General features: G+C 45.2%; 1 protein-coding gene across 1 annotated transcript; it reads left to right on the top strand.

Moving 5' to 3' along the window:
* The first annotated feature begins 382 nt into the window (after nt 1–382).
* Nucleotides 383–13,026, top strand: LOC141154874 (olfactory receptor 5V1-like). Its single transcript, XM_073641397.1, has 2 exons — nt 383–871; nt 12,583–13,026. The coding sequence occupies exons 1-2, from the start codon at nt 383–385 to the stop codon at nt 13,024–13,026; spliced, it is 933 nt and encodes a 310-aa protein (XP_073497498.1).
* The last annotated feature ends 233 nt before the right edge of the window (nt 13,027–13,259 follow it).

Genomic DNA, 13,259 nt, shown 5'->3' on the forward strand with positions numbered 1-13,259 from the left:
GAACTTTTAAGTTCGGGTTCGCTCATCTCTAGTCATCACCAACAATGACTTTCCAACAGTCTCGAAGGAGTTACCAGAGGTGCTGGGCACCTGATAGCACCTTTGCCTTCACTCTATATCCAACTCATTCCAAACCATCTCCTTTGGGTTGAAGTCAGGTGATTGCGGGGGCCATGTCATCTGATTCTGTGCAAACCAGGTGAAACTATGTAAAAAAAAAATACAGTTACAATACAGGTCTATACATAACTGTCGGTGCGGTAAGACTGATCCATACAATACAGATTAGTATGCAGCGACCATCTACATGTGGCCTATTATTCTGTCCCAGAAATTAATTACTAAACATTTTCCATTACAATTTTGCAGGAGGCTTACATTAATGAATGCCGCAAATAAGACAGCCGTGACCTACTTCATTATTAGAGGGATCTCTGATATTCCTGTGCTCCACGTTCTGACCTTTCTTCTAGTTCTACTGATTTATGTAGTCATCCTAGGTGGTAATATGACCATCTTTATAGCGGTCTGCCTGGAGCCCCCGCTCCATACTCCCATGTACTTCTTCTTGTGTAACTTGTCCATCTTGGACATATCCTCCAGCACAGTCACTCTTCATAAGATCCTTAGTAGCTTTATATCAGGGGATAAGACAGTTTCCGCTCAGGCGTGTGTATCCCAAATGTTCATCTTTGTATCTCTAGTGGGCAATGAGCTGATGATGTTGACAGCCATGAGTTTTGATCGCTATGTCGCTGTCTGTAACCCATTGCATTACTCTTCCATCATGGGTCCAGGCCTGTGTGCCACTTTGGCTACGATCTGTTGGCTATTTGGCTTTCTAGAATCGTCTCCTCTTTTTGTTTTAATATATAGATTTTCTTGTTATAAATCGAACATAATTAACCATTTTTTCTGCGACATAGTTCCCATCCTGAAACTTACATGCAGCGACTCTTCATTGGCCAATCTTTTAGTTTTTATCTGTGGATTCTTCCTTTCCGTTTTTCCCTTTCTATTCACGTTCATTCCATATATCTTTATTATCACAGCTGTTCGAAAAATTCGATCTAGTTCCGGAAAAAAGAAAGCTTTGTACACCTGCTCGTCACACCTTACAGTGGTCATTCTCCTCTATGTGACTCTTATCTGCCAGTACATGAGACCAGTTTCAATGGATGGATTGGAGTCTAGCAAGCTTTTCTCTCTGTTTAACACGGCTGCCGTCCCCATGCTTAACCCATTGATCTACAGCCTGAAAAACCAAGATGTGAAATCTGCACTGATACATCTGCGTCATCAGATGGCCACAAAATTAAGTAATGATTTTTGAAAAAAATTTTGTGAGTGCAATGTGTAATAACATGCTAGAAATTAGGCAAAAAATGCTACCGGGTTAATTAGTGACGGCTATGATGTAAAGGAGTATTCTCAAGTCTGAACGTTATTTTCTATCCAATGGATAGGGGATAACTTTCCCATCACTGAGGGTCCGACCGTAGTGGCCCCCATTGATTACGAGAATGGAGCCGAGGTCGAACATGCACGCTGCCTCTCCATTAATTTTAATAGGAGTGCCAAAGATACACTTGGCAATCTCTGGCGCTCCCATAAGAAGTGAATGGAGCGATAGTGCACATGATTGACCACTGCTCCATTCTGCCCCGGTCCTTGGGATCGATAGGTGCAATCGGACCCCCAGCAATTCGAAAGTTATTCCCTATCCCATTGATAGGGGATTACTTTTAGACTTGAGAACACCTCTTTAAGTTCATATAGTTCATATAACTACCAGGGTTTGGCAACTAGCTAAAAAGGACATTTAGGAGGAGCATTGAGACCAGTCTGAGTAGTGCACAAATTCTTCCTGTCCAATCAAATTTGTTACAATGCTGTATGACGCCCCCAGAAGAAGTGAGACAAAACGCGCCTCCGGGTGAAGGGACACAACGCCTGGTTTTCCCTGTGCCTGGATGATCATTGCAGCTTTAGGTAATGTATACCAACTTGCATTTTGCTGATACCTTGGGCATGAGGAGGGTGAACTAAAGTATAGGCAGGTGTTTTAAAGGGGATTCACAGGATTTTTTAATAGACCTTTGTCTATAATAATTATGTTACACCTTACTCTGACACCATGCTTTCTACTTATTTAACTATTCACCACATGTTCTATGTTGGATATACATTTTGTTCCTTTTTTGAGGCATGCCCCGGGTGGATGAGCTGATTGGGAGACTGGGGCAGGCCCAGTACTTCACCTTCACTTGACAAAAGGTTACTGGCAGGTGCCTCTGACAGAATCGGCGAAGGAGAAGACCGCCTTTATAACATCAGAGGACCTCTATCACTATGTTGCCTTGCCTTTTGGGTTAGATGGGGCCCCGGCTTCTTTCCAGAGGATGATTGACATAGTTTTGGAGCCCCATCAGAAGTATGCGTCCGCATATTTGGATGATATTATCATCTTTAGTACTTTTTGACAGACCCACTTGTCCCAGGTACAAGCAGTAGTGAATTTGCTCAGAGTAGTGGGCCTGACAGCGAACCCAAAAAACTGTGTGATAGGCCTCAAGGAAGCCAGGTACTTGGGGTACATGATTGGCCATGGGGTTATCAAACCCCAAATAAACAAGATCGAGGCCATTCTAAGCTGGCCCAGGCCTGTGAGTACTAAACAAGTAAGATCGTTCCTTGGCACCATCAGGTACTACCAACGATTTATACCTAACTTTGCTGGGAGAACGGCGCCCCTGACCGATCTGTTAAAAGGTAAGAAGTCGGTAATGGTTCGGTGGAACCCTCAAGCAGAGGAAGCATTCCAATCCATGAAGTTGGCGTTGTGTGGACAGCTAGTCCTCATCAGCCCCAACTTTAAAAAAACCTTCATTGTGCAAACGGATGCCTCAGAGGTAGGCCTAGATGCGATACTGTCGCAAGAGGTGAACGGAGATGAATATCCAGTCACCTACTTGAGTAGAAACTTACCCCGGCTGAGAAAAATTATAGCGTAGTGGAGAAGGAGTGCTTGGCTATTAAATGGACCTTGGAGTCCCTGCGCTATTATTTGCTCGGGCGACAGTTTCGGTTGGTAGTAGACCATTCACCCCTCGTATGGATGAGAAATGCAAAAAAAGGGAATGCTCAGCTCACCAGATGGTTCCTATCCCTACAAAATTTTAGTTTTTCAGTGGAACATCGGGCTGGGAAGTCGCAGGGAAATGCGGATACCCTGTCACGGGCACCCTGTATGGTGACGAGTGTTCAACCACAGAAGTTTGAACAGAGGGGGGATATGTGAGGTTGTGAGGGGAATTATATGCGAGGGATGATATATATCCCCCAGAATGCGTACCAAAGCATATTGAACCCGCTGGAGTGCATTGCAATTACAGGCAAGCCTGTGGTTGCAGTGCAGAGTAAAAGTAAGTTTGGACTTAGTCAAGCTATTTGACCAAGGCAGATTTAGTAAAACCCGGTATGGGCTTTTATTCTTGGAGTGGACTACAGGATGACAGTGGGGCGGTCCACTCCCTCCAGCCCGGGTCTTGCATGTGGTTCATGTCCGCAGTTTCATTTAAAAACCTGCAGCAAAGGTTTGAGTGTGTCAGTCTTTGATTTTGCAAACTGCAGAGTAGGAGGCTCTGTGCTATAGAGGCCTTTGTAAAGGGAACACAGAGACAAGGACGGCCAACCTTCTGACACACCTTGGAGTGAAACGGATGTGCAGTCGCCCCCGGCAACGGTGTTTTGTTGTATGGACTATTGTGGACAACCCGGCTGCGATCCGGAGGATAAAGCTGCCTAACTGAGTTTTTGCTAAATAAAGCCATTTAAGTTGGACTTTCCTTGGGTCACGGCCTCATTACTGCACAGTGTGAAAACTGCCGCACTACAGTATAGAAATGGATATGTAAAATACAAATAAAAAATAGAATAGTAATAAAATAAAAATATATATTCTTGTTGAACCGAGCATTATACCTTGTCATGAAAACTTTAACCAATACCTGTCGTATAAGACAATTAATGTAAGAAATGTAAGAAAATAAACACACTTTAAGATTACCATATATTTATTAGACACTTTACGCAAGTCAAAACATAAGTAAAATTATTTTTTACATTTTTGTGTTTTTGCTTTTTTTTGCAAATTCTAAATTAAAAAATGCCACTTTCCTTAGAAAGCTACTAGTTTATGTGACCACATTGTGTTTTACATGTGGGGCCGCTCTGAAACCTTCCTGAAAAAATGCTAAATAAACATTCAAAACAATAACCATATGGATTTCTAGGTAAAACTGACTTGCAGTTCATATGTTCAGTCTTTTGACAATCTTATAACTGCTTCAGGCTGCCAAAGTCTCCAATTGGTTAAAAGAAGTGACTTGGTCATTCTTCAGTCTTTCTCTGCTTGGAAGATACCGCAAACTGTACAATAGAAGTCAATATGAAAACTCAAAAAACGTCTTTTTTAGCATTTTGCCAGAATTTTTATGTGATAAAAAACACTAGCAGTTTCTTCATTGTTAAAAGAGTTGTCCCACGAACAAAGTACATTTTAATCAATAGATCTTGGAATAATAATAATAAGTTCCACAATTGAATGTGATAAAAATATGTTCCTGTGCTGAGATAATCTTATAAATGTGCCCTTGTTCTGTACTGTGTAATGGCTGTAAATTGGAGTAACCATAAACCACCAATAAATTTAAAAAAATCATTTATTAAAAACATTTTAAAATAATAGCCATCAATAAATACACTGCTCAAAAAAATAAAAGGAAACACTTAAACAACACAATATAACTCCAAGTAAATCAAACTTCTGTGAAATCAAACTGTCCACTTAGGAAGAAACACTGATTGACAATCAATTTCACATGCTGTTGTGCAAATGGAATAGACAGATGGAAATTATTGGCAATTATAAAGACACCCTCAATAAAGGAGAGGTTCTGCAGGTAGGGACCACAGACCACATCTCAGTACCAATGCTTTCTGGCTGATGTTTTGGTCACTTTTGAATGTTGGTTGTGCTTTCACACTCGTGGTAGCATGAGACGGACTCTACAACCCACAGAAGTTGCTCAGGTAGTGCAGCTCATCCAGGAAGGCACATCAATGTGAGCTGTGGCAAGAAGGTTTGCTGTGTCTGTCAGCGTAGTGTCCAGAGGCTGGAGGCGCTACCAGGAGACAGGTCAGGAGATGGGGAGGGGGCCGTAGGAGGGCAACAACCCAGCAGCAGGACCGCTACCTCCGCCTTTGTGCAAGGAGGAACAGGAGGAGCACTGCCAGAGCCCTGCAAAATGACCTCCAGCAGGCCACAAATGTGAATGTGTCTGCACAAAAGGTTAGAAACCAACTCCATGAGGGTGGTATGAGGGCCCGAAGTCCACAGATGGGGGTTGTGCTCACAGCCCAACACCGTGCAGGACGCTTGGTATTTGCCACAGAACAACAGGATTGGCAAAGTCGCCACTGGCGCCCTGTGCTCTTCACAGATGAAAGCAGGTTGACACTGAGCACATATGACAGACGTGACAGAGTCTGGAGACGCCGTGGAGAGCGATCTGCTGCCTGCAACATCCTTCAGCATGACCGGTTTGGCAGTGGGTCAGTAATGGTGTGGAGTGGAATTTCTTTGGAGGGCCGCACAGCCCTCCATGTGCTCGCCAGAGGTAGCCTGACTGCCATTAGGTACCGAGATGAGATCCTCAGACCACTTGTGAGACCATATGCTGGTGCGGTTGGCCCTGGTTTCCTCCTAATGCAGGACAATGCCAGACCTCATGTGGCTGGAGTGTGTCAGCAGTTCCTGCAAGATGAAGGCATTGAAGCTATGGACTGGCCCGCCCGTTCCCCAGACCTGAATCCGATTGAGCACATCTGGAACATCATGTCTCGCTCCATCAACCAACGTTGCACCACAGACTGTCCAGGAGTTGGCGGATGCTTTAGTCCAGGTCTGGGAGGAGATCCCACAGGAGACCATCCGCAACCTCATCAGGAGCATGCCCAGGCGTTGTAGGGAGGTCATACAGGCACGTGGAGGCCACACACAATACTGAGACTCATTGTGACTTGCTTTAAGGACATTACATCAAAGTTGGATCAGCCGGTAGTCTGTTTTTCCACTTTAATTTTGGGGGTGACTCCAAATCCAGGCCTCCATTGGTTAATAAATTTGATTTCCATTGATGATTTTTGTGTGATTTTGTTGTCAGCACATTCAACTTTGTACAGAACAAAGTATTCAATGAGAATATTTCATTCATTCAGATCTAGGATGTGTTATTTGAGTGTTCCCTTTTTTTTTTTTTTTTGAGCAGTGTATATTGATTACTATTAGTTTCTAATTAAACTTGTGAGAAAAAAATGGATTTGTACATCCTGAGACTTTCTCCCGAGAGTCTTAGATTCTTCACTGGTATTATAAATCCTCCTGATAGATGTACATATTATATATTTATATGGGTTTGCAGCAAGGAATTTTCATATGTCACCAATGATACAATATAACTGTCAGTAATTTCCACCATCAGCCATTTCATACTGAGATAGACGCTGACCATTTCTCAAATCTATATTTTCTTATCATAGTCTTTTTTTTCATTGCTATCTATTGAGCACAACACTGTAACTTTTGAAGCCACAATGACACAATAAACTGCTCTTATAGACTGATCCACGCAACAGACGATCTCCTATACATGTAAGTAAATGCCATCTAACTCTGCCAGTGAGCTCATTCTGACGAGTTTTAAGTCTTTTATTTGTCTTTGTCTGACCTCCCCTGTTGTGATTTATGACCATGTTAAAGTTCAGCTCATTTTTCATGAGGTTTGTGGTCATAAATGAGCTGAAAGCAGTTCAGAAAAACACGGATGAAAGAGTTAGGCTGTGTACACTCGACGTCTTTAAGACGCTGGCGGATCTGCTGAGGGTTTCCTAGGTAGAACAGTCAGTCCTTTCTCAGAAGTGGCTTCATTGCCGCAATTTTTTGCGGCGGCTGCGCCACCGGCATCTTTTACCTGTGCTTTCAACTATACCGGCGCCCAAAGAGTGAACATACCGCTTATTTTAACCACTTTGCGATTTCCGAACCCTAAAGCCGGTAAAAAAAAAAAATAAAGGACTGAACATGTGTAAATTGCTGTACATTTTGCTCATTTTCTGTGACAGTTTTGCAAAGCTTTTTTTAGGCGGCTTCCAGGCAAAATCCGCCTGAAAAAGACGCTGTGTGCACATCCCCTTACAAGCTCACTGACGGACTGAGCGCACTGATGAATCCTGCCAGCAATGTGCAGGGTAACAAGGAGCCTGTAAATGCCAAATTGTGCAAAAAATTTTAGGAAACCCAATTGCATTAATTATTTTTAGCCCATAATACATGCATTAGCTAAAAAAAAAATGCCTCTAAAGATATTCAGGTGTCCGTATTGTTTAATGGAGAAACTCCTTCTGGATTAAAATCACCCAAATAAGTCTATGGGTCTGAGAAAATCGGGCAGCGCACGGATGCCATCCATGTATAATAGGAAAAGATGTGCAATTTTTTTTACCATATGAGAAAATAACTGATGATAAAACTGACACCCTGACCAAACACTATGAAAATCAGATCCCAAAACACTGATGAATAAAGGTCCATTTTTTTGAGTACCACAAAAATCACTTGCGTATGTGTGGCACCCCAGGGGTCTGGTTTCCACAGTAACAGCAATGTTATGTCTGAGAGCAGGTGGGAGGTCTCTTGGTCAGGGATCCTGTGCATGCCACACCTCCTGCCCAGTCCTGGGAGGGGAAGAACTTCCCCTATATAAACCTAGGGCTGAGGCAGGGTTAGTGAGTAGAGAAGAAGTAGAGACAGAGAAGAGAAGCAGATCTAGGAAAAGAACATCAGGAGCTCTGTGGGAGCAGTGCTATAAGGAGTCAGGGCTGGCAGCTGCAGAGCTCGCCCTGACTGAGAAGCTATCACCGGACCCGGAGTCCGAGGCTGTGGGGACTAATCTTTACCCAGCAGCAGAAACCGCCCGGCAGGGGATTTCAGGTCCTCTGGCCAAGAAACCCGAAGGCACGGTCACACGCGTGGGACCAGCACCGCCGTCGTGGAGCGGACGCCACTAGAAGGCCCCGAGTCACCGGCCATACGGGTGAGCACCACACGGTACACTCAGGGACGTGGGCTACTTATACCCGCCTCTAGCAAGGTAGCCAGAAGAGTACAGTCAGTTTGGGAGGCCTACAACTCCGCCTGGCCAGGGGAGATCCCATCTGCTCAAGGACTGACCAGGCCCCGATCGCTAGCCGGTACTCCGGGAGGGTCTATCTTTATCACCAGTAAAGACCCTGAATTACACCGCATCGTCTCTGAGTGATTCCTGCTACCCCCATCATCCACGTCGGCTGCCCTGAGGCCATACCCCTCCCGTTGGGGGTGATACTATCACGCTGCACAATCCTACCACCGGCCTCAGCGATCTACCCTGCAGCGGCAGCTCCTTCGCTGCATTCAACGGGTGGCGTAGTCGTCCAACATCTACCGCTAATACATCGCCGCTCAGTTTGACTCCCTGGGCACGGACCGGGTCACCGCCACGAGACTACAACCCTCAACAGATCCGGCTCCGAGTAAGCTCCCGTGCGCACGATGCCGCGCGACGAAGGCCCAGGGGTGCGTCATATGAATGGGTCCAAACTAAGAGAACATCTCCTGGACTTTGTCTTTGCATATAATTGAAATTGCTTTACATAGTCACAACTGTATTAGCAGCTCTCAATACAACTCCCGTGAATGTAATTTGGGATATACCTGGGGTCTTATATGGCAACTGTTTGGTGCCAGGAAGGTGGCCATCAAGCCATTTTCATGGCAAAGGACAATGATAAAGATACAAGGCTAGGGATGTAAATTGTGCATCACAAGTCCAGGTGTAGACAGAACTCCATGATCTGTTGTCCACTTAGTTCCGAAGACTTGTAGTGCCCCTTATGTTAATCCCTGAGTGTCTAAAGGGAACCTGTCAGTTGCATTTCTCAATCAGTTGCTTAATCACAGAGAAATGTGTGCTTTTATCCATATGAAAATTAGACAATACGTATACTGGGCTTTGCAAGTTTGCTCATCTTCAGTTTTCCCGCTTGATGCTGCCCCCGGATGCTTGATTGATAACGGGGACAGAGGAGGTTTGACAATAGCTTCTATCTCCACTGTCAATCAAGCAGCCGGGGGCAGCGCCAGGCAGGAAGAACTAAAGTGGAGCCATAGACTCCAAGTGCACTTGCAACCCCCAGTGCACTTGCAGTCTAATTTACAGATTTCTCTGCAATGAAGCAACGGATCATAAAGAAATCATTTTTAGGCCACAGTCCCACTATCAGTATTCGGTCAGTATTTTTTCTCAGGAGTTGGTTCCAAAACCAGGTGAGGAACAATCAGAGAAAAGGTATAATTGAAACAAGTCACCAATTCTGCATTTATCATCCACTTCTGGGTTTGGCTCCCACTCCGGAGAAAAAATACTGACCGAATACTGATAGTGGGGCCGTGGCCTAACTGTTACTGATCTATGCATTGTTACTGGTTTCCCTCCTAAAAAAACTGCTATTGGTTCCTCTTTAAGGGTTGTTCATATCACCAACATTCTACCAAGACCCCATGAATCCTATTATAGAAGGCACCATGGCTTTCCTATAGTTGTGCACAAAGCTGCGGCTCGGCCCCATGCACTTGCATAGAGCGCTGCTGCAGTTTCCTGGGCCGTCCTGCATTCTCCATATGCAAAAAGCAGTAGAATGGCTCATACTGGAGATCTTTTCTAATTGCTTTCCACATGCAGGAGCAGGATGTGCTCTTTTGGAATTCAATATAATTATATGAAAGTGCACTGTCCAATATCATGCCTCCCATAAGTTCTACCTCATATTATCGAAATTAACACTAGCTATGATGCCAAGCAGTATTTACCAAATTGTCCCAATGAATGGCTGCTAATATTATCCCATACATAAAAGCCTTAGCGCCATCATTGGCACGAACCACAGTGCCCACCATTAATGTCCCAAGCAGCTTCTCCTAGAATGCCGAAGGTTACACATCAAGCAATCTCCAAAGAGAAGTCAACATTACGCTCCACCATTGACCTCGAGAGAATGGAGAGATCATTCATTCTCCATGTCCGCTACACATCTGACCAAGCAGAGGGCTTCCCAATGTGTTACTCCTTTGGAATGGGGCTAGTGCTCTATGGCGGTGCCTTGTCCTCTATGCCGGTGCCTTGTCCTATATCTGTCCTCATGGCATTTTTCTAGGATGTCACCTTTTCCACAAGTCCTATCATCAAAGTTTTGTTCTCCAAGTGTTGTGTGATGTTTAGGAGCGACACCATCTCATTCACAAAGCTACAGTCATATGTTTCATTCCCCTTGATTGCAGTCATTATTGCCAAACTTTGAGCAGCCTCCAGAAACAAGGTCAGCATAAGGAAGACTTTTTCGGAAATTAATAGATCAGATTCCATGGCTGCAAATCTGTATGCAAGTCTACAGCCTGTAGCCCACCAGTGAATTACAGATCAGGTTTTCTTTTCCACTATCTAATAAAGTAATGGCTCTATGGACAAACAAACTGCTTGCCTCTTAGAGCCTAAGCACTAAGTGAACACAACCAGGATCCGATGTCAATTCTGCATGCGCAGGGTCAATGTAAAGGAAACATGTCTCTAGTTTTAATAAGCCCTGAACCATGGGCAGCATGAAATCCCTACAGTGTCCGTGATTGCAGAAAGCTATATTTTACTCTGAAACACTATGGCACTTAAAGAAAATATAGTTTTAAAAACGGGCAGGGGTACAGGGAGAAGAGTTCACTGGATGGTTCCAGGTCTTTCCATATAATGCCAAAAGGGAGAGAGCTGTCAATCACACCGAGCTCGGTCGGGGGAAGCTCGCTAATACAACTATCTTGTCTCTTTGACACCACGGTTTTAACTAGGACCACTATTGGGGTATAATGCTGGCAGTCACATGGGCATCATAAATAGTAGGTCTCCAATATAACAAACATGGATAAAACAGCTAACAATTATACAAGATTGGGTGTTTAGCATTAACTGCACTTGCTATTCCCAGAATTAAAAGTCTTCCCCTATCCTAACTTATTGATCGCTGGGGTTCTGATCAATGGGACCACAAGTGATCCTAAGAACCTGACTTTGCAGAGACCAATGAATGGATCACAGAGGTGCACATACTTGACCTCAGCTCCATTCTTTGTCTGTGGGACTCCTGGAGAAAGCAGAGAGGAACTCTTCGCTAATTCTAGCTGTCACATAGGCAAGGTTGGACTGGGGCACCGGGACACCGGAGAATTCTCCAGTGGGCCCAGGTCCTCGGCAGGCCCCTGAGCAGAACCCACGGAGGCCCGCTGGTTAACATGGCCAACGGTGCACCTGCATCAGGGCCCGGAGGTGGAGGGGGACCCTTGCGGGGCGGCTAATAATGAGAGCAAACTGGCCTGCTTCTCGGACCACCAGGCTCCTGTGGGCCCATGGCCAGATTGCCCTCATCATGGCAATAATTATGGAGGAGGTGGGGGGAGATATGGAAATGATGATGGAAGAGGTGGGGGGAGATATGGCAATGATGATGGAGGAGGTGGGGGAAATATGGCAATGATGATGGAGGAGGTGGGGGGAGATATGGCAGTGATGATGGGGGAGGTGCTGGGAGATATTGCAATGATGATGGAGGAGATGGGGGGAGATATGGCAATGATGATGGAGGCGGTGGGGGGAGATATGGCAATGATGATGGAGTAGGTGGGGGAGATATGGCAATGATGGAGGAGGAGGTGGGGGGAGATATGGCAATGATGATGGGGAGGTGGGGGGAGATATGGCAATGATGATGGGGCAGTGGGCAGAGATATAGCAATGATGGAGGAGGTGGGCGGAGATATGGCAATGATGGAGGAGGTGGGGGGAGATATGGCAATGATGGAGGAGGTGGGTGGAGATATGGCAATGATGGAGGAGGTGGGGGGAGATATGGCAGCAAAGGCGGATTATAATGAGGGCAAGCTGGGCTACCGCCCGGGGGGTCCATGGCCAGATTGCCCTCATTATAATATGTGCGGCGCCGCGACACATAACGGCAGTCAGAGGCGGGGGGGCCCCCAGACTGCTCCCCCAGTAGCGGCGCACGGCCGCTACTTCTTCTTCGGCCGGGCCAGCACTGCACCTGTTAACCTCCCTGTGTGCTGGCCCGGCCAAGTCACAGCTAGGGGACACAGCCCTGTGCGCGGCCGTGTCTGCTAGTGTGACGTCACACAGTGCGCACTGCACTGTTGCACCGGAGAGGAGATGGAGGACTGGAGCCGAGCCGGGGGATAGTGAGTGTGAGAGTGTGTGTGTGAGAGCGTGTGTGTGAGTGTGTGTGAGTGATTGAGTGTGTGTGTGCATGCAGATATCATTGTGTGATGTCTGTATATATGTATTTTTGTGTTTCAAATGTGTTTATGTGTGTATGTATATGTCTGTATATGTTTGTTTGTGTGCGTGACTGCGGCCTCCTGCTGTGTATAGATTCACTTGTTATAAATCTAATGAAATAAACCACTTCTTCTGCGACATTGTCCCTTTAGTGAAACTTTCCTGTAACGACACCTCCCTCTCTGACTTTTTGATTTTCATCTGCGGACTCTTCCTTTCCACCTTCCCCTTTGTCCTCACATTTATCCCTTACATCTTCATTATCCATACCATAGTGAGCATCAGTTCTACTGTAGGGAAGCACAAAGCTTTCTACACGTGTTCTTCACACCTCACCGTGGTCATACTTCTCTACTTGACCCTTGTCTGCCAGTATCTTAGACCAGCTTCAATGGACACTTTGGAATCCAACAAGTTTTTCTCCTTGTTCAACACGGCTGCCGTCCCCATGCTGAACCCACTGATCTACAGCCTGAAAAACCAAGATGTAAAATCTGCACTGAAACGTAGATGGCTACAAATGACCATATAACTGGATGATGATGACGGTGAAGAGCAGGAGATGTACACAATGTACAGTTGAAACCAGAAGTTTACATACACTATATAAAAAGACACATCTGCATGTTTTTCTCAATATCTGACATGAAATCAGAATAAACCTTTCCCGTTTTAGGTCAATTAGGATTACCCTAATTTTTAATATTTGCCAAAATAATGAGAGAGAGAGAATGTGTGTCACCACAGGTCTGGATGCCACAAACT

Source organism: Phyllobates terribilis, unplaced genomic scaffold, assembly GCF_046119375.1.
Source record: "Phyllobates terribilis strain yellow unplaced genomic scaffold, ASM4611937v1 Scaffold_7__3_contigs__length_470593459, whole genome shotgun sequence".
Lineage (NCBI taxonomy): Eukaryota > Metazoa > Chordata > Amphibia > Anura > Dendrobatidae > Phyllobates > Phyllobates terribilis.